At 41.2% G+C, this 22746-nt stretch overlaps 1 protein-coding gene across 3 annotated transcripts in view; it reads right to left on the reverse strand.

Annotated features, from left to right (window-relative positions):
• Positions 1–11404: 11404 nt before the first annotated feature.
• PNPLA8 (patatin like phospholipase domain containing 8) overlaps positions 11405–22746 on the reverse strand; it is a 43529-nt gene continuing 32187 nt past the window's right edge. Inside the window, exons 8-10 of one of the 3 annotated variants that reach the window (XM_035895772.1) lie at positions 19468–19663; positions 17152–17392; positions 11405–13983 (exon numbers count right to left, since the gene is read on the reverse strand). In XM_035895772.1, the coding sequence (XP_035751665.1) occupies positions 13974–13983; positions 17152–17392; positions 19468–19663 (447 nt within the window). In that variant the 3' untranslated portion in view covers positions 11405–13973. Of the gene's footprint in view, positions 13984–15926; positions 17393–19467; positions 19664–21561; positions 22561–22746 lie in introns of those variants that run through there. The other 2 variants (XM_009640281.2, XM_035895773.1) reach the window with 2 other exon arrangements.

Genomic DNA, 22746 nt, shown 5'->3' on the forward strand with positions numbered 1-22746 from the left:
GCCGCGCGGGCGGGGCCCCCCCTGGCCCGCCTGTGTCGGGCACCGGCGGGCCGCTCCCCCGGCCGGGGAAAGCCGAACGCTCGTTGGGGCACCCCCACAGCCACCCCTCCCAACCCCCCCCCTCAGCCGTGCCGGCCCTGGCAAAGGCGGCGTTTTAAATAGAGGCATTATTTTAGCCCGGCAGTGCCCCTCTAAATAGATGGTTTCAGCCAGCTCCCAAACTGGAGACAAGGATATTACTTTACGCTCGAGAATAGTCCTATTGAACTCGGTAGCGCTGCTCACATGTGTGTAGTTAAAGACGGGTGTTTGCAGGATTGGAGCCAATAATTTCGGCCGTTGTGGGTGCAACAATACAGTAAATTAAACTGACTTTGGAAAGACAGAGGCTTGCATTGCCGGCTTCTTCTGGGGGGCGGTGGAATCCTCCGCGGCATGCCGGTTGTCCCGGGGACTGCCGCAAATAGCGGAGCCAGCGGCCTGCCCACAGCTCGTACCAGCGCGTTCTTCACCAGTCAGAGCAAAATTGAATTAGGTTAAATTTCCAGTTCACAAGTTCAGGAAGTCAGATGCTTAGATGCGATCACTTAAAGAGAAGCTGTGGATGAGACCGTTTGGAGAAGAGTCTCGGATGAGGGTTATTTTGAATAAACCTTTCTGGTGAGCATGCCTCTCAGTCGAGAAGCACTCACAGTGCTCGCTTTCCCTTTCACGTCTTGCAGTTCCTTTAATGCGCATTTTAATATCATTTTGAAACTTCTATGGGCTATGCTCAATATTGCTCGAAATTATTCCAAGTCTACATTTAATGTAGCAAATGTGATCATCTGCTGAACTCGCTTTTGGATCAGCCATTTTAGGAATAGCTTTTTGTGCATTGCAAGGTGGCAACTTTTATGGTGGTTATGTCTTCATCAGACATTTCAGGAAGCAGCTCTTAAGGTGAACTCTGCAGTGATAACTTAACAGCGCTAAAACGCGATGCCCAAGATGAGCAGAAAGCCCTTACCCTGCATCTCTGCAGAAACCCCATTACTACTCTGGTAAGTTAAATCTGAACAGCTGACCTACTGAAAAACAACACTCTAGATGAATAACAGATTCTGTAAACGATATAGCACATGCATATAAATATCCAAGGGTTAAACAATAAGTCAGATGCTACTGCTTCAGACTTTGGAGATATTCAAGTTCCTATCAATCTGAGGCCAGAATATTGTTGTTTGAGACAAATATGCAAAGAAGATTAGATGGATGTGAAGAAAATCCTTTTAATAAAGAGAGGGAAGTAAGTGCTTGAATTTATTGTGTACCCCTGAATGTTCTTTACTTTTGTTTGTTTGCTTACATTTTTCCTTGCTATGCAACTCCCATGTTCCCAATTTAATTTAGTTAATCTTAAATACAAAAACACTGCAGTCTAAGTAAACATTCAGCAACGTGTAGGCAGGGAGCCTAAAACATTAGGATATTGCCTGACTTTGCTTCCAAGATATTGTGTTCCATAAGGAGAATAGGTAGCCACTCCTGGCTTGGAGAAAATATGGGTATAAAATGCTGAGAGAAACATGGCTTCTCAGTCAGCTATCTTTTTGCATGCAGACTCCCAGGGGAACATGGTGAGCCAAACCTTCAGGAGGTGGACTGAAGAACTTCAGCACACTCGAGGAGAAAGACTTGAATTGAACGTTTAACTTCGTTAAAATGTAGGAGCAAAGATCTGGTTAGTGTTTGGATGGAAAATGTGCCGAATTTTATAAGCACAAACCAGTGGGCTGTGGCAATCCACTGCAGGTTAGACCACAGAATCCAAGTAAATGAAGGGATTTCACTTTTGCAGGGAGGGTGTAATAAACAACTCCATATGGATATATGATTAGGCTGAAATGTTGCAGCTGGTACAATTATACCCTTGTGATTCCCCTAAGAATTTAAACTCCGTGTTTTTTATATTACTGAGAGAAACAAATACACGCATTCAATAGCACAAGGCAGAACTTTCCAAGCAGTTTTCAGTAAACAAGTAAATTTGAAGGCTTATATAGCCTATTGCAGAGCTAGGAGCTGCTTCTGCTGGTGATGGCATCCACTGTTGTGGACAAGCGCCATCCATCCTGGCAGCGGGATGGTGGCACCAAGCAAAAAGAAACAGGTAGGCTCGTTGGCATAAACAACAGCAGCCATTATGATAGGCAGAAGTTGTGTGGCTGAAGGAATGTTAGCTTTCAGAGTCCTTCTCTGCTGCCTTGCATCTCTTCTGTAGTCATCAGGCTACTTTATGTAGCCTTGCTTTGCCTGCTGCAATTATATCTGTGGACAGGCAGTTCCAAACGTAGTGGTTTAGTCTTCATGTTGCTTTAGCATCAACCTTGATTCACTTAGCTATCTACCACCTTCTGCTGCATTAATCTGTTAGGTTTTTTTGTAGTCTTTGTTTAGGGAAGCATTGATCAGGTACACGACACATTCATTTAACTGATACACAAAACTGATACACATAATCACAGTATTGTGACACAGGAACAGCTATCAAAAACTTGTCTGTGATGGGTATCAGTCATGATCTGAACATTTGCAAAGTGTTTTTAGGAAGCAGTTAACAAATAAATAAAATATTCAGAGCGCTAATACATTGGAAGAGGCTAGTGTTAGCTGAAAAGAATTCTCTGACATTTTGTTACTAGACCAGACGTTTTTAAGGGATATGGAAAGACATCTTGGGTTGTTCATCTCACCTAACTTTAGATGTCTACTATGTGAATGTCTGCATCTGAGCTAGTCACTCTCTCCACTCAGTATAAAGGGAACCAGAAATAGGCACTTTTAGTCTATGATTCATCTAACCTATTTTAGATGACTATGTTAGGATAAGCTGAGTTGCATCGTAGAAATGCCTATTTCTCTCAATTGACTGTAACAGGACCAGGGGGTGTCTTGTTCAGCTGTAAATGTCTACATTGTATGAGCCTGCATTTACTCATCTGAATGCCACCCATGTGATTTTAACATGAGTTATCCCACTGTCCCACTTGTTTTGAGGTCTTACAGTGGTGCATGCAGCATGGTGTAGCATGCAAAGTACTTTACAGAAAGTAAACTGGTGAGGAATACCCCACTGAATATATTGAAAGTCAATAAAAATTAGAATAATCTTATTCAGTAGGTTATGGGTCCCTCACAATCAAAAACTGAATAACTTCTGAGATGAATTTTGATCTAATTCATTTCTGGGCATTTCAAATTTCTTTTGGAGGATCTTCTGATACCATAATAGTAAACGCACTTACTGCTGGACTAACACTTTTCGGAATCTAGTGTTTATTTACTATAGCAGCATACAATGTTAATATTTCTAAGCAGAAAAGAGGCCAAAGACAAGATCAAAAGCTTAAGTGATAACGTCTAAAGTTAAAAGCTGAACTGCTTGGTTTACAGTAACAGAATCAGCTTTCACAGAGAACCAGGCAGAGGATGTGTTTCAATGTAAAATACGTTGAGAACTAGGCTAGCAAAGGAATCGTACAGGAAAGACACTGCACAGAAATGTTCTGATGTACTGTCAAGAATTGAAAAGAAATACTTCATTTTAAGCTTCAGGACTATTTTCTCAAGAGACAGTTTGTGACTACAGTTAGGTACTGAGATGCCTGATATATAAGCTATCACCTAGGCTTCCCTTACAAGAAATCAGAGTTCTTCTAGCACCTAAAGTGGCTAGCAGGCAAAGCAAAGAGCCAGTTCGTGGCAGCCACATGGAAATGCTATGGTTTTAATCTTGCCTTTTTAGGACTTTATATATTTCAAGCTGCTGGGAGACACTGCCAGAAATTCACAGGGCTGAAACTTCCTTCAGGAATGAGATGCTTGAATGCAAAAGGGAGGGAGATGATCCTGTTCTTCAGGGAGTAGATGGCTGCTGGAGAAGCTGCCAGTGCTGTCACCTGTCTCATCCTCCATCAGCATGATCATTAGAGTGCTGAGAAAGGAAGTAGGAGGTCTGGGTTCAGTTGTTTCCTTTTCTTAATGAACTTTAACTTCTCAGGGCACAAACCTTACAACAGCATCTAGGAGAATCTGAGGATGAAGACTGAGTATTCAATCCACCTTACTGATGCTCTTCCACCTTGTACAGGATAGTTAAACCCTGAGAGAAAGTAAGATTACACACATGAAATACATCTCGCACAAACACTCAGAAACTCTGTAAATTGTATTTTTGCCTATGTATGGGGAAAACTGAGGTCTAACCCGGTACCTGCACTTCACTGCTTTTTTGTGTCTTTTTTTTTTCTTTTTTAATTCGATTTCTAGCTGGCCTCCCTCCACAATAGCTTGACTATCTAGACTAATGATTAAAGAGTTCTCTCTTGTGCCTATGAGTATTTAATTATTCCATGGAAAGTGAAATGCCTTCAGAAGGAGAGATGACAACACCATTTTATTTTGGAATACTCCATTTCTTAACTGCTAGGTAGCAAAGGCTGAAAAAGGAGCTAAACATACATTTCACACACCCTGGACGATTCTAATTGCAAGAAGATATTATCATCAGCTTGGTTTTGTATCTAGCTTCATCAGTCAGATGGATGTGCTCTGGGAATTCTTAACAGATCAAGTTTCTCAGGTAAAAGAGAGAGGTGAACTTTTTAAAACATCCACAGATACCAAAGTATGCAGACCATGGTGCTGTTGGCCATGCTCAGAAGGTGATCTCAAGGAACATAAAGGACCATTGGAACTTGTCAGAAACTTGAGAGAGAAAGGATTATATAAAATATATTTAATGTGATCCGTGACATGTTACAGAAACTACATCCATTTTAGACAGCTGTATTCAACAGGGTGAAATGGCTCAAGTCAATGGAAATTTGATACTGATTTCAACAGGATGAATGTTATATCTGCTATGTAAATGAAGGAAGGAAGTCCTTCACACACAGCGGATTAAACTGTCTGCAAACACCAAACACGTTTTGTGTGCATGATTGGAGTTCACATTTTTCCATTATAAGAGATTGGCTGAGACAGTTAAAAATCTCTTACAAGCGTAATTCGTGGTTCAAGGTTCTTGAAAAACTGCTCCACAAAGATCAAAAGTCTACAGGCACCAGGCAGTTTATCCAAGGGATTTCTAAAGTGCTGAATACTAAGCAGCTCCATTTTCAAAATTGGAGCTTAAAGTCAAGCTTGACCTTATGATTTAACCTGTTACATCTTTCAGCAGGGTGTCTCACAGATTAAGAGAGTTTGTCTTCAGTGGGGAGTTTTCCATTACGGAAATGAGCTAGGGACCGACTCCCAAGATTCTGGAAAATACCTAATAATAGCTATTAGAGCTCTAACTCTTGCTTTAGTGAAACTTTATTCCAGTCCACCAAATATTCATGCACTTGCTTATTGTGCGTATACATAATGTGAATGAACCTGATGATTTACACACAAAAAAACTTAGCACATACTTAAGTCTTTTCAGATGACAGAGAAAAAGAGCAAAGTTGGTGAACGAGTAAGGTCTGCTCCCTTTCCCAACACATGAATATGAATTTTGATCACATGTAGGAAAGCTTAGAATGAAGAAAACGTTTTGCCTGGGAAACTGAGATGAAGGAGATGAAAACTTTGGTGAAAAATTACTTCAATTAAGTCCTTTTGAAGTTATCCTTCAGTCTTGAACTAGAAAAATGCCCAAAGGGCTTTTCTAATCTGCTTGCTTAAGATACACCTTGTTCTCTAAGTCTGTTGGACCTTCTAAGGATGAGGTTTGTTTTAAATTACAAACACACGGTTGCCCTAATGGCTTAGGTTTTGATTTCTTGAAGCAGTTTAAGAAAGAAAATGTCTGGATAAATTGAATGGCTGTACTGTGTTCCCAGAGGAGAGACATCAGTTCATGGACCCTCTAGCTTTCTGAAGCAGACAACAGTGAACAATCAGCTTCATTTTTTTCTGCAAAACCAAACGTATTTCCAAGATTCTCTTATCAGTCACCATATCAGGATAATTATGTATTTTTAAAGGTCCTGAAAACTATAATTACTTTCAGTGAAAGGTTTCACACTTTTTTTTTTTTAATGTTAGTCCAAAGTACCAAAGAAGAAAATTATTTATGACCCTGAAAATGTACAATTCACACAGGCAAAACACCCAGGATAGGAGGAAAAGCAATATCCACCACCTCGATAATGATGCATGCTGTAGTGCAGTGTGTGAATATTCTCAGCTTTAACTGGCAGTGAGGTTAGTTAATAATTCATGGGGTCTGCCATAATCCAGGCACCAAATGGTGTTTAGAAGTCGTGATTAATGATCACTGTGATAGCTAATCACCAGCCCTTGGGGAAGCCTGGAAGAGGAACTGAGGTCCCCCGGGAATGTTCTAGTTGTGATGACCTCTAGGTATGAATTGGGAAATTAGAAGAGTTCAAGAAATCTGCCCCAGGTTAATCAAATACATCGAAGGACTCAGAAAAAAAAATTACTGAAAACATACAATGTGAAACACAACAAATGAATTAAAAACAATGCATTTATGCATCACAAGAAATGTAATATATACACATTTAACAAAAGAAAGGAATTTTAAAATTAAAAGATTCTGAGATGTTCCAAATGCTGACAGGTGACATCCTGTTGGAAATAATTTTCCCCATGTTCTTTAGATTAAATTGAGGTGCAGCACATTTGCAAAGGTCCTGTTGCATCTGCAGGTGGGAGCCTCAGCATAAACAGAAGGAATACCTTTCTTTTATCCTCTCAGTCCTAAGAGAAAGTTCCACTGATACCTAAACATCATACTGATCTATTTCATTTTACCGTTCTGTCTGTAGCAGATGAGCTTCTGCCTGTGTTTCTGTATTTTATGTGATCATTTTCAATTCATGGTATACTGGCATAGCACTTTGCAGTAAAGCAACTGAATGCTTCACTATGTCCTCCCCTGCTTGATCTCCCCTAACCCCCTGCCCTTTGCTGCATAGTCCCTGAGCTTCGTTATTTTTCCATTCATTTCTGGCAAGAGCATATAATTTTCCTTTCACAAACTGAAGGAAAGAGACACAATTTCTGAGAAGAATACTGGAAATGAGTCCTCTCTGTCTGTCTACACTTTGCTGGAAGAACTGGTATCACATACAGCAATTATTGTGAAGTTTGGGTATCTTCCATCTATGTGCTGTATCTCACTAAAATAAATGAAAACCCTTAGTTAATGACATATGATCCCTGGTGTTCACACTTTCCTCTCACTGCAAGTGAGCTCTTTTCCAGTTCACATTTAAAATCATCAGTCTTTCATTCCATAACTACCCTTGTTCCTTCCAAAGTGCTGAGGCAGGGCTCGTGTTTAAAGGATAATCACTCACCTCCTCCAGCCCTGGAACCTGCTTCGCTGCTTGCTGTGATGCTGACTGCTACAAGAGCCCAGCAGTTTCCTCAGCTCAGGAGTTCCTTTGAATGTTTTGAAAACTTGCAGAAGCAAATTAATATTGTCACCAGCTATATGCCCACATATCAGATGGATGAAGTGGCAGAGTGCAGACTTAATGCGACGCTTCGTCATCAACAGTGGTGCAAAGAAATTCTCCTGGTTTACTCAAACTGACTAATATCAACTGAATTTTTCATTTATTTAATAATAAAGGCAGAGTGCAAGCAAGCCTAAAAAGGTAAAGCACGCAGTTTTGTTGCTCCTTGGTGCTGTAAATCCCAACTGGCGACAAGCAATGTGGCCCGTGGGCTGGCACTAGCCCTCACAGCTATAGCTGGCAGACTCTGATGCTCACAGCTGAAGGCAAGGTGGGTCAACCAACCTTAGGAGAGACAGTGGAAACCTCTGGGCCTGTGGGACTGATTCTTTGACTTTTTAATCTAATACAGTCCCCAAAATGGAGCCAGGAGAATGCCTGTACTCCTTACGGGGAACATGTAACTGGGTGTGGATATATCCAGGGTTTTTTCTGTATGCGTGCACACACCTGTTCACTGTTTCCCACTACCATGGATCACAGAAACAGCTTTAAGTCTGAGTTCCCTCACATATTTAAATATGCTAAATAACCATTTTGTTTAGCACATTCAATAATAATTTGCACATTTGATGTATGAATATCTGCAATCAATACACAAACGAAGTTGTGGCTTACTGTTTCAATCTGTGCCTTCAAGCCAAGTAGATTCATCTGTTATCTAGATTTCTCTTCAAAAACATGGTGTATGTATTACCTTCAACATCAAACTTTGGTTTTTCTGCTAACCTCCACTTATTTTCTGAAGTTATTTTTTCTTGTTGTGATTAGGGAGGAACCTTCTACCATAGCCAAAATCAATCCCTTGGCACCATCTATGATCTTCTGTTATTTTAGCTATGTAATAATGATTTTCTCATTTCTCCAATCATCTGTTGTTCTGAGAAACATTTGTGCTCTGCTCAAAGGTTTAGAAATGCTGTAACACTGACATTTTTGAGCAGGAGAGACAAGGCTACTGCTTTTTTTTGCTGTAACACTTTTATCATTCCTTGTTCTATGGCACAAATTCAAGAAGTAACATGAAGAGAGCTATCTTAGGCAAGTACAGTCTTGTCCAGAAATAAACAGAGAAATAGATGAGCACAAAGACTGTTCTATAAACCATTTAACAATTGTTTATAACAACAGCATTAGGTTTCATAATTAAGCATGTGATCATTAAAGACAGTACTTTAAAACACAGCAATAGAGGTACAGGGGCATCAGAGGTCAAACTGGACATAGACAAGGCCACAGGGCAGGCCTAAAAAAAATAATGAGTTCTTCAGAATGTGGAACAGTGACGTAGAAGAAAAAATTATCTTTTCCGGGAGAGAGAAAGGGAAGATCTTAAAGCAGTAGTCAGGTAGGAACTCGTGTAGAAATGCTATCATACCTTTTGTCCCTAGGGAAGTAAACCTAGACCTTGATTCACAACAGCTGTTGTTCTAGACCTTGAAAGCAAGATGAGAATAAGGCAAGATGACTTGTCTAAGCAAAACTATGAAATCCTAGACATCTTCGCAGGGATGTGGAAGAATAGATGCAGCTGAGTGCACAGCTGACTACTTGCCACCGTCTACTGTGACAACTTGTTTTAGTAACGATAGAGACACATGCGTAGAGATTAGAGATACACAGCTCTGACATGTACACCTAAATAAAAGCTCAAAGATGTAAGATACTCATTTTGAGCCTTCTGTGATCTGATTTGTTGACCTTCACAGTAAGTGACTGCAGAGAAGAGGCTAACACTAAAAGAGAGACTAGCTGAGCAGGTATTGTTTAATTCAAGCTAAATGAAGGCTGCAGTGCCACATCTCTATAAAGTTACTTGAGTATGTCTGTATCAGATCAGAAAATCAGCTACATTCAATCATTTTCTGATCTGCTGTTTACTGTTGTGGAGAAGGGGTTTATGAGATGCAATGTGTTTCTTTTTACAAATACAGTCTGACAGGGTGACTTACCTTCTGAAGCAGCTCTTTATTCTTGTTTCTTTTTAGGTAACTAGGGAAGAAAAGCTGTCCAGGAACTGTCATGATAAACAAAGTACATACTTCTGAGCACCTAATTAGAAGTACCGTTTGCTACTTTGTACAGGCTTTGGGTCTGCTTTGTGCAGTTTCAGATTCCTTCTTTGTCTTCCCTTAGCATGCCTCTAGCAGCACCCATAATGCTTTGGGGCTCTGGAGAAAGACGCAGCTGATAGCCGGGGGCCATGTTCCTCAAGGAACAGGACTCTTAACTACCATTCCAACCACCTCCTCATGTGGTCTGCAGTGAGACTTCCAGTACATATCCCATGCCACCTCCATGGTGCACGCTTTTGTCCACATAGATAGCACATCTCTGCAAAAGTATGGCAGCACAGGCATGTATTGGAACCAATTATGTTTTTCCACCACCAACAGGAGACTGCCCTCTCACATGATAGAAGATGTGACATCCGGAGTAGCAGTCTGCCTATCCCCACATCACCCCATGATGAGAACCAAAAGTCATCCAAGTGGCCTGTAGGGTTAGCAAAGCAGCACCCGTGCTTACGCTTTGGCTTGCTCAGGAAACATGCTACCTTCCTCACACACGTGAAAACCTGCTCTAACACTCTTCAGCCCAACACTGAGTCTAGCTTGGGAACTGTATTGTCTCGTACAGTAGATCTCTCCAGGACAGAAGGTTGGCATGGGAGTCATCTCCTGATGAATTGTCCCAGGCAGAAAGGAGAAGGGTTGGCACCAGCTTCCTGATAAGAATAACTCTGCCCATTTCACAAACATCCTTATATGTCAGCTGGGCACTTGATTCAGGTCTGTCAGGGATGATCTTGATAGAAGAGGTTACCAGAACAAGGTACCTACTGTCAGCAGAGTTTTATTTCTTCTGGGGACCCTACACCTCTGGAGTGGTTTTGCAATGGGGAACTCCCCATCGGGACCTTCTGCAAGAGGAACCTCTGGACACTGCCTGTCTCTCACAATGCCTTTTGGCTTTGGCAGTCTAAGTCCAACTAGAAACTGGACATTTCAAAGTATTTGGGGGACCTGAAAAATAGTCCTTTCTGGCGCTTTGGTGACTTTGAGCTGACTGTGGGCTATTGTGACCATGGACTATTGTTTTCCAAGGCCTGGCTGCAAGAGCTGCTTCTTTATAAGTAGCTATTGTGAGGGAGGAAAGCAAAGGCATTGTGTCCTGGACAGTAATAATGATCTAAGTCTTCTTCCTCATTATCTCCAGAAGGAGAGAGAAGTATCTTTTTCTGTGTGGTTTGATTTTGTAAAGGCCTGACTGGTCAGAGTGACTACTCATATGAAGTGGCTACCACTCCAGTGTGACGGAAGAGAATATCCACTGAATAACCGATGGCTGCCCGCGTGCAGCTGCCGCAGCCTCCCGTGCCAGCAGGGCCCATTTGCAGAGTGACCGCGCGGCAGGAACTGCGTGGAAGTCACGCTGCGTTCTGGGTAGGCAACAGTGAGAGAGTACCTTCCAACCAACTCGTACCAGCTGCTGACAAAAGACAGTAGCAACCCCCCAGTTTTGATCTGACACATGCTGGATATATTCAGTTCTGGAAACCCGGAAAGAAGGCTCTTTTTTAATAGTATTTGTTTTAATATGATGTGCCTGCTGTAAATATATTGGTTTGAAAAGATGATGCTTACCTGAGAGGCTGCAGCGTGCTGAGCCCTGCATAATAGATGAGAAAAAGCTTCCTTTTTCTCAAAGGCAGTCTGAAATTAATGCACTCTACAGGCCAGACATAAAATACACAGGAACAGCATCATGCTGGAAATATTTTGTCTTTGTTTTTGTCTTTACTATCTCTAATATATACAACCATTTATATATATACTTTATATATATATATATATATGAACCAGCGCAATAAACAGCTGTCCAGAGCACATTTGCTTCCTGACAATCTCATCTAAGCTTTCCTTACTGATCTGTAGCTCTTCCCAAGGATTTATGACATGGCATATCTGGTGCAAATTATTTAAAACTCAGTCTGATATAGAAATATTGTTGTCTTTCCTGCTGTATTCATACCCAGATTTGTCTAAGTATTGTTCAGACATGCTTGGCGATCGTTTCAAATCTAATATTTAGCAAGAAAGAAACCAGCTGGAAGGGACACAAATGGAACAGTTCTGCAAGGTCTGAAAATTTTACTCACTTTTTAGGCAACAGTGTGAAAAAAAAAAAAAAGAAGTGATTTTGCCTCCTTGCCTTACGTAGTTGAGTGTGCAAAGCCACAGGTTGATCCCACAGCTGTGCCTGGGAGTGCAGTCCTTAAGCAGAAACAGGAACCCTTAACACAGCCTCTCCTGCAAAAGGTTATGTCTGTGTTTGATACTTGTGATTTTGAGAACAGTTTTAATGGAAGAAAATCGGCACTGTTTGTTGACCCAGCAGCAGGTAAGGATTTTAATCTCTGTCAGTTCCCTTTACCAGCTGGGCAAGGAAAGCAAAATAAATGAAATGCTCTGTAACAGATGGATCAAAGAGAAGACAACAATCCGTACCTATTAGGCCAAATAAGAAGGAGCTGTTAGAAGCTTCCATAAGCCTATGGGTTCTGTTATATATAAGCGGCTAATGAGTTCTTACTTGCCACATAGGTTAGAAGGGATTCAGTGGGCCATGGAGACTGTAGCCAGTCTCACTGTGCATTACAGAACCCCATTCATGAGCTCAGTTTCTAAAACTTACATTAAACTTACACTTTTGCTGTGTTAATTCCCTGCATAGCTTTCTCTAATCTTGGTCCTTGGGGCTTTATCACCTTTTATTTTCTGGCTAAATTAATTTCTGGTCAGTTTGAGCACCTTTGGTTTTATGCAAGTGTTACCCTTTAGCTCACGATCTTTTCCTCCTTGAAGTATTTTTAAACAGCAGCATGTACCCTCCTTCCAGCCCTTGTTTTATTAGATGAAACAAACCACGTTCTCTTAAATTTTCCCTTTGGCAGCCCTTCTTTGCATCTGTTTTAGTCTCAGTATCTCTTTCTCTAATATCAGTGACCAAAACTACAATTACATTGAACTGCTGCTGCCTCTGCCTGCTGCAATAGAATCAGTATCTTCGCATCACTGCTGGAATGGACACCGACAGGAAATATCCTAAAATCAGTGATCAGCTTCAGCATTTACAAGTTTTATTTTCTTTCCTTTGGTAATGAAACCTCCTTCAATTAAGATCTCCTTCTGCATAGATAATTAGAAACTAAGAGACGACCTAGAGACCTTTTCTTTTTCTGACTTTGCATAAAGGGACATTATTTTATGTCTATACCTTTTAATCTCCTGGTCTGGACTCTTTCTTCCTGCCTTTCAAAATCAGAGGACATAATGCCAGTTTTGCAAAGTTTTGACATTATCACTGTGCTGGGTCGAGGTGGGATGGAGCTCATTTTCCCCGCAGCAGCTCTCATACAGCTGTGCTTTGCATTGGCAGCTAGAAAGGTGTTGATAACACACCAGGGTTTTGGCTGCTGCTGAGCAGTGCTCGCACAGCAGCAAGGCTGTCTCTCCAGTGTTTACCCCTCAGCAGTAGGCTGGGGGTGGGCAAGATCTTGGGAGGGGAGATAGCCAGGACAGCTGACACAAACTGACCAAAGAGATATTCCATACCATACGACGTCTGCTCAGCAATAAATGCTAAGAGAAAGGGGCAGGTGGGAGGATTCATCATTATGACTTCTCTCTTACGGAGCAACCGCTATGCGTACTGAAGCCCTACTTCCCAGGAAGCACCCGGACATCGCCTGCTGATGAGAATTAGAGAATAAATCTGTTTTCCTTTGCTTCCATGTGCAGGTTTTACTTTTGCTTTATTGAACTGCCTTTATCTTGACCCACGAGTTTGTTTCCATCTTGTTTTGTCCTCCCCCTGTCCCGCTGAGGAGAGGAGTGATAGAGCGGATTGGTGGGCACCTGGCATCCAGCCAGGGTCAACCCACCATGATCACTTTCTACACTAAAGCGCGAACTTCCCAATTTTTCTTTCCAGGATGCAAACCTGGCACATTTCAAATGGGGATACTCATCTGGGCAGATAAACCTTGTTGTCTTCTTTAACTTCATGAGTAACCTGGAACAGTTATCTACTATCTTGTGATTTCTTATTCTAGATTCAGAATTCACATTGATACCTCATTTTTTCAGGTTTGTTCACATTTTCCTGGCCAAGGAATTCCCTGGTGCATTGATACACATCCTTATTTCTGTAGCTGTGACTGCTGACTCAGTTTCAGTTTGTTAACTGGATAACCGCACAGCATTCCCAAGGGTACTTCTTCCAAGCAGGATTCCTTTAACGTGACATTCTGCATTAGATTATTCATTCTCCCACTCTTAGTTTTACATTTTCATTCTTCAGAGGCACTTTTATCATTCTAATCTATTTTATTCTCAAACTCATGCTGCACTGAAATCCTGTTGTTCAAAGTGTTCATGATCCCTCCTAGGTGCACCTGTGAAGAGAATGACCATGTTCTTCAATCCATCCGAATGGTTAGTTAAAATACGCTAGTATTTGATCCAGCACTAATCCCTCTGCTCCCTATCAATAAACCCCCTTAATTTAAAATTATTTTTCCTTATTTAGCCAGTCCTGATCCCTCTGTAGTTTTCCTTATTCCAGTTTCTTCTATTAAAGTATCATGTGGGATTCCACATCTAATGCTTCAGTGAACCTCCTGAAAATAGTTTTTCATTATACACAGTGCTGTGGGAACACATTCATGATAGCTGGGATTCCTTGCAAACTGCTAACATTTTTTTCTTTAAAGTAACTAGAACCTGATTAAAGCTAGCATGATAAAACTGTTGCGCCTGCACATTTTAAAGTGCTTTAGAGGGGAGAGCAAACTCCTAATTAGTGCCTGATAGACGGTGCAGCACTTGCAACCCTGAGGATCAGAGTGCTGTTTGAAAGGATTCAATGCATGCATCTTGTGAATTTATACACACGGTGGCCTAAACCAGTCTGAATTAATTACTCTATAGCTCAGCTCAGTTCCATGTGTGCTTTTAAAAGCCACACCTAAGGAAAAAGAGCTGTAGGGGAAGCTAATTTGAGATACTCTGTATTCATTCAGAAGGCGGGCAGCTTTCCTGGTTTACATTCCCTAATCAGCTCCTAGTGTAATGTTAAATTTATCCATGAGAAGAGTAGAGAGTCCTTGGAGAACTTCTCAATGAAGAAAAATGCTTATATTATGGCAAACAAACGACATTCTCCCTGCAAAGCCCAGTTCAGTGCACACACCTACCCCGCTGTCTGAACATCAGTAACTCACTGGTTTTATGTGTATACAAATTCAGGGGAAATGTTATCACTTTGTTCACTACGGGTAAGTGTTTTCTTAAATAAATGCCAATCCCCAAAAGCTATGACCGGAAACTTATGAACTCGGAATAATGCCTTTGGTAGCCTTAAGGATGATGTCATGACTCTGCTCTTTGCCAGGGGAAGTAGTAGTGTACTATGCGTGTTGTTACGTGAGACTATCCTATATTGTCTAATTCGACTTAAGATGCTGGCAACACACCTTAACGCTATACAAGGTGCCTTGATCAACATAACACTGACACTTCTTTTTTATACGCCTAAACCAATGGGAAAGGCGTGGTCTCCTGTTATTCTTTTCTCAGTTCTTAAGTGATTGGAACAAAGAATGGAAATAATAAAGTACAGTTGCACCAAGATCATAAATCTTTTTTAGTATTTTAGTGTTTTCATCACCCTATTCAAGGAACTACTTCTGCTGTTTTGTTTTTTGTTTTTTTTTTTTTTTAAATAAATGAACAGCATACGTTCTTTCACTCCCTATCTTTAAATTGCTGTAGCTTTTTAACTTTTCTTTCTCACCATTTCTCCTCTTCTCCCTTCCTGACATGATGAATGAAAAAGGCTTCTTTAGTCCTTACACGCCGAGAATTTGTTTGCCTCAGGAACAATTTAAAAAGCACGAAGGCTACAGTTTATGCACTAATGACACTTCTAGCTTCACCGGCAAAAACAAGCCAGAGAACTGAGGGAGCACCAGAGAAGTACGGATATCCGAGTAAAATGACACAGGTAAAAAGTAAAAATACGTCAGATTAAAAAAAGAACAGCCCAAATGAAATGTTTTCTTGCACAGTCACAGAATACTATGCGGTGGCTCCCAAGATAATGAAGGATCTCAGCTGTCTTCCTCAAAGTTCCTTTCCTAAAGGCAGCCTAACAACATCTGCAATGTTTTAAGACCACAAGCACAGAAGGTGACTATCAAAGTAAATGTTATTTTAGTAGATAAAGCAACAGCAGGTGATTAGTCCCAAAAGGCAAAGTGACAAATGCACTGTTTTTCGGTGAAACTGTACATTTAATCTACTGCATAAACCATACATTTAACCTAGAAAATATTATGATGTACTGTAGCTGTCTACTAAGAGGCAAAAACTCACCCAGAAACCTGCCAAGCAATCCTATTAATGGGTACAGGCCCAACATGTGACAGCAGCTGTGCCTGCCTCAAATTCCACTGCAGTCACACTGTTTCGAAGAACTCATGTGTACCTTCTTGTTGAAAATGTGTAATTGACGTACTACATCGTCATAGCTTACCACACCGCCCTTGTTGACATAAGCAGTAAATTGTCGAGGAATGAGCAGGAAGATCGTGGTAAGCTCTAAATGTTCACTTCATGACTCTAAGGGAATTTCGAGACGATGCATATATGAACGTTAGAAGGCAAAAGGAAACGCCTATTTTACTATTTCATGCATCAGCTGCTAATTTTCTTCTGGACTTAAGAGACACCTGAAGTTTGGCACCCAAACCTGAAACTTCTGGAGCAAGCTTCTCACTTGCGTGAACTATTTCAAGATTTTACTTCCTTTATCCTGTGACAGGAATAGCTGCTCAACTAAGTTTTGGGGCTTGGGATTCTTTTCAAATAATGAATGAACCAATCTGAAGTTATCCCCATAAAAACAATAAGCAGCAAGTCCTAAAAAGATCAGTTAAATTTGATAATTTAATATGCCACTTATAGTCATCCAAACATCTTACTCAATACCGTTATGTACAAAACCCACTGAAAATAAAAAAAAGAATTTAAATGTTATCTTTCGAATGTAAAAGTGCAATTAACACCGGCAAAGTTTTTTGTAAGGACGTTACATTTCTATTAAATTCACTGGCTGCATAAGAGCCTAACAGGTATATTGCCTACACCAAAATTAATGACGATTTTTTTTTTTTTTTATTAATTTTGAATTAGCCTGGTAGTTGATAAATAGTTTTACTGCCACCATAATTATGGTACATACATCCAAAAATGCATAGCACAATTGTTTTCATAATTTTCAGTTTTACTGACTTTAAGAAACTTAACGAGAGCAACAGTAAGATCCGTAACATTCAAAAAATAATTAACACCATAAAACCTTGTATCAAGTAAGAGTGCACAAAACAGCCATCCTGAACTGCTTTCTCCAGAATTCTGACAGGTTTCCAAATATCTTATTTACCCCCAATAAAAATTCTCCCTTTACAGTACTGAATAGATTTTCTGGAACAAGATATACATTTATGATCTTTCATGCATTACATATTCACAATTTGGAAAGAAATGGAAAGCCTTCATACATGTCAGCCTTTAATCTTATCCAGTCCTGAAGTCTCTGCAAAGCTCTTTTTTCCTGTGTTAATATTTTTGCAGCTTTTCTCAGTTTTTCTTCATTTCGTTCTAAATAACGAATTCCATCTGTCTGCAGCTGATTGAGTTTCTCTTTCCGACTTTCATCCAGAGGTATGTCTTCATTCATAAGAGGGTTAAATCTGAAATAAGTATCTGGAGGTAACAGTGCATCCAGCATGGTGTGAACTTCTGCATTGAAAACAAACGAAGGGAACGGTTACATTTACACGAGAGAGGCAAATGGTCCTACAGTCTGCACCCCAAATGCTCTGCAGTGACACAGTAAGCGTAAACGACGTGTGCTACTTTGCCAAGCAAACGTTTTTTTAACATTGCCTTATCAAAAACCCTTTCTCATCAGAAGGTTTGCAAGTGACCCTGTAGCTTTGTTTACTCTGGAAAAGCTTCATCTGTTACTCTAAGACAACTTCACTAGTTTAACAATTAAGACGGCTTTGCAGCTATCCAGATTTTAATTACATGTACGTTCCACTCCTTTACAAGTGAGAGTGCATTCTGAAGAGGAGGAATAACATACATATTCCCGTTCAGGATACCCATGACCTGTTACATGCAGTACTAATGAAAGTGGGTATTATGAAAACGACGGCCCTAACCTCAAGGACTGCAGGAAAAATGATGTAGGTTTAAAGCTTTCTTTTGTTTTCAACTAAGTATTTTTTTATATATTACTACAGATTTGGGTTTAATTTTAAATGTTCAAGTTAAATTATAACAGTTAACTAGTACAATAACAAACTGGCTCTGTAACATATTTGTATGTTCCTCTCTCCCTTTTTTCCTCTCTTTTATAACCTATTGCCCCTCTCCTTTTAGATCTTCGTTGGTTCCCTTAAAATTCCATTTCCATGACTTCCTTGATCCTTCATTCTCTTTTATTTCCATCTTCTTTGCATTCTTACCACGCTCCTCCATACTTTTAAACATCTACTGTTATATAAAAATTTTTAAGTGAAAAAATATGGGTAAGAGAATGGCAAAAGATTCCTCTTAACTTGAGATCTTCTCTGCTTGGTCCCTCCTCCTGTAGATTACTCAGCTGTGTCCCTGTTTTGGCCTCACCACATCCAGTCTTTCTTGCTCTATTTAATACTCTCCCCTTTTCCCTTCATACATTAACTTCCCATTTGCTCAAATCTACTCTCCCCTGTTTCCATTTCCTCTCCTTTGGTCTCCGCAATGAACTTTCCTTTCCCCCTCTTCCCCGTCAAATTTCTTGCCTGATTTTTCAGCTGCAATGAAACTACTTCTTCCCTTGATAGAAAGTGGACAGCACATTTCTCCTTCCCACTATTCCCATTGCCTTTCCATGACTGTGCAAAAGGCAAAGGCAGCCCAAACCCCAGCTTTTTCATACTAATGACAGTCAGTTGACAGAGCTCATGCAGCAAGGGATCTAGACCATAAGAACGTTTCTCGTTCCCTCACTTTTTACAGTATCAGCTCCCCTTGTAAGGGGCAAGGGGAAGCATCTGCATATCAATATTTCCTGTTTATAAAAACAAAACAGATGTAAACTGCTACTGGTAGAGTTCCAGTGTACTCCCATCCTAGGAACAGAGTTTATTTTGGAAAACACATGCTTGGGTCCTTCGGACAGCAATGGAAGTCATGACCACTGGCAGATACAGTCTAGTCCTTGGAAAAGCACAGGTATAAGAGTACATACAGAAAAGAACTAAAATACTTTTTCTGAAGCTGTTGAAAACCAATCAATGTTCTGCATTAACTATTAAGCATTTCTTTTTATGGTAAAAACCAACCCAAATATAAGAAAATATGATTTTTCTATTGAAATGAATTCCCAAGTATGCCTTTATCCTGAAGCACAATAAAAACATACCACTTTGTATAAATCCTGCTGGATTATTGTTGTCATTTGGATAAATTTTAAGGTATCTTTTACCTTTAGTATACCTGTCATCAACCTCATATTAACAGTTGAGAACTCATAAACCAGAAGAGCTTAGCAAGAACATTGTGAAGATGAAGCTTCACAGAGATAAGGCTAAGAAACGCATTCATATTATGATCTCCAGAAAATCTGTAATACTGGTACTGAAACACCAGCTATCCGTAATGAGTTACGAGGAGCCAGGGTTCAAGTAGTTCCAATGGGGCAGGTGGAGAGGAGAAGGGGAAAGACAAAAAGTTGCAGGCTGCCCTCTGAATTGGAACTGTGATTCTAAGAAACATAAAAAACTGAAAACGGTCACAATACAAATGTATCTTAAGACACCAACCTTCCGTATCCGTTGCGCTGCTGATAACATTTGTGAGTTTGGCTTTCAAACTGGTGTATGTGACATTGGTCTTTCCCTCACTTTCGTATCGACCGGTGCCCAGCGATACGAGACACTGCAATGGAACGTTTGGCCAAAGACACTTGCACTCATGAACCGCCAGTGCAGAAGGATTATTTAGCAGCAGACCTCCATCCTGTAAAAATTGAACACAAATGTTAGTCCTATACGTAACATATGGTCATGAAAGAGACGGCAACTGTAAACTAAACTAGCAGAGCACTAATATACAAAATCATTGAAGTCAAACAAGCATTAATTTGCATCTTTTGTGCAACTGTTCCATTTGTGCTACGCAGCAGCTGCGTAATTGGGCTTCCCGGGTTTATGGGCAGTCTCAGAGCAGCTCCTGGGTCTGTGCTCCGTTCTGCTGTTGTGAGTATTGTCTAGAAGAGGTCGACTGAAACAGCAGCATTCACTGGAATATCTGAAGAAGTTATGGCTTCATCTTCTGAAGGCCTTTTAGCTTAAGGCAGATATGCATCTTGACAATTTCTTAAATAATAAAAAAAGTCTGCATCTCAAAATGTTTATTACTGGTATTACAAGGACATATTCTCTAACAAAATCCAAATCACCACCTGCAGATTCTAAAATAAAAAAATCACAAGAGCTAAGCTTGGCTAAAGCTACTTTATAAGCACAGGCACAGTCATTACATAGGATGCTATAGCCTGGATTTAAGACTTGGAAAATCACAGAATCATTTAGGTTGGAAGGGACATATTGAGCTCATCTGGTCCAACCCCCCTGCTCCAGCAGGGTCACCTAGAGCACATTGCCCAAGGCCATGTCCCATCAGGTGCTGAGTATCTCCACAGAGACTCCAAAACCTCTCTGGGCAACCTGTGCCAGTGTTTGACTACCCTCACAGTAAAAAAAACTTTGTGTTCAGATGGAATTTCACGTGTCTTCATGTGTGCCATTGTCTTTTTTGCTGTCAGTGGGCACTACTGGGAAGAGTACGGCTCCCTCATCTCCATTCCCTCCCATCCTTTACACATTGATAAGATCCCCCCCGAGCCTTCTCTTCTCTAGGATGAAGAATCCCAGCTCTCTCAGTCTCTCCTCATATGAAGGGTGCTCCAGTCCCTTAATCATCCAGCCCCATGCTGGACTCGCTCCAGTATGCTCATCTCTCTTATACTGGGGAACTGGACACAGCAGTGCAGAGAGGAAGGACCATCTCCCTTGCCCTGCTGGCAACACTGTTCTTAATGCAGCCCAGGATGCTGTTGGCCTTTTTTGCCACAAGGGCGCATGGCTGGCTCATGTTCAGCTTGTTGTCCACCAGCATCCCAAGGTCCTTCTGTGACGAGCTGCTTTACAACCAGTCAGTCCCCAGTGTGGGTTTGTGCATGGGGTTATTCCTCTTCAGATAGAATCATAGAATCATAGAATGTTTAGGGTTGGAAGGGACCACTAGTGGTCATCTAGTCCAACCCCCCTGCAGTGAGCAGGGACACCGCTAACTAGATCAGATTGCGTGAACTTCCTGCAAGTGCATGCCGTCCCATCACCCAGGTCATTAATGAAGATGTAGTAAATACTACTGGCCCCAGTACTGACCCCTGGGGTACACCTCTAGTGACTTGCTTCCAACTGGACTTTGTGACACCGATTCCAACCCTCCAGGCCTGGTCATTCAGCTATTTTGCAATGCACCCCACTGTCTACTACTCTAACCCACATTTTGTCAGCTTGTCAATAATGTTATGTTATATAATGGACGTGTCAAAGGCTTTACTAAAGTTGAGGTAAACAACATCCACTGCTTTCCACTTGCCCACCAAGCTAGTCACCTCATTGCAGAAGGCCACCAGGTTGGCCAATCATGAGCTCCCTTTTGTAAATCCATGCTGACTACTCACAATCACCTTTTTGTCCTTCATGACTTTGGAAATCCTTTCCAGGAGGACTTCCTCCATCACCTCCTGAGGGACTGGGCTGAGACCAACTAGCCTGTAGTTCCCCAGAGCTTTCTTCTTGCCCTTTCTGAAGACAGGAATGATATTTGCTCTCCCAATCACCACGATCATTTAAAGATAATCAAGAGTTGCCTCGCAATGGCATCAGCCAGCTCCATCACCACTTGTGGATGCAACCCATCAGGCCATATGAATTTATGTATGTCCAGTTTGTTTAACTGCTCCCTAACCTGGTTCTCCTCCACCAAGTGCAAGTCCTCCTTGCACCAGACTTCCCCTCTAACTTCAGGGGCCTGGGATTACTGAAAGCCATTTTTACTGGTAAAGACTGAGACAAAGGCAGCACTAAGCATCTTGCCTTTTTCCATGTCACTTGTCACCAGCTCCCCTGCCCCATTCAGTAGCAGGCCCACATTTTCCCTAGTCTTCCTTTTGCTGTTTATGTATTTGCAGAGTCCTTTGTTGTTGCCCTTTGCATCCCTCGCCAGATTCAACTCCAGGCCAGATTTTTCCTTCCTACCCCCCTTTTCTGCAAGACAGGACAGGAGCTCTATACACCTCCTGGGTCACCTGCCCCTGCTTCCACCTTCTGTACATTTCCTTTTTATGTCTGAATTCAGTTGGGACCTCCTTGCTCATCCAAGCCTGCCACCTTTGCTTGATTTCCTAATTGTCGGAATCATCCTTTCTTGAACTTGAAGTGATCACTGAGTATCAGCCTGCTCTCCTGGACCCCTCCTCTCTTCAAGGCCATAGCCCATGGGATTCTTCCAAGCAGAGCTCTGAAGAGGATGAAGTCTGCTCTCCTGAAATCCAGGGCTGTAGTCCTGCTTTCTTCCCTGCTCCCTTCTCTTTGAATCTTGTGCTCCATCATCTCATGGTCACTGTAGCCAAGGCTTTCTTTAACTTTCGCATCCCTGACCAGTTCTTTATTCTTCATAAGCATCAGGTCCAGCAAAGCAGCTTTCCTTGTTGGCTCCTCCATCAATTGTGCCACGAAGTTGTCATCAATGCACTTGAGACATCTCCTAGGTGGCTTGAGCTCTTCTGTATTGTCCTTTCATAAGGTATCAGAATGATTCAAGTACCCCCTGAGGACCAGGCCCTGGGAATGGAAGGCTTCTTTAAGTTATCTGAAGACCAGAATTCAGCCCAAGACTAACAGGAATAAAGGCTACCCTTATAAGTCAGGAAGTGAAGAGAGGTATCTTTCGCTAGCAACATGTCAAAAGCGTAAGTGATGAGGCTGGGATAAAATACTTTAGGACTAATAAGAATCGGTATGACTAAC

This window comes from Egretta garzetta, unplaced genomic scaffold, assembly GCF_000687185.1.
Source record: "Egretta garzetta isolate BGI_Z169 unplaced genomic scaffold, ASM68718v1 scaffold656, whole genome shotgun sequence".
In the NCBI taxonomy this organism is placed as follows: Eukaryota; Metazoa; Chordata; class Aves; order Pelecaniformes; family Ardeidae; genus Egretta; species Egretta garzetta.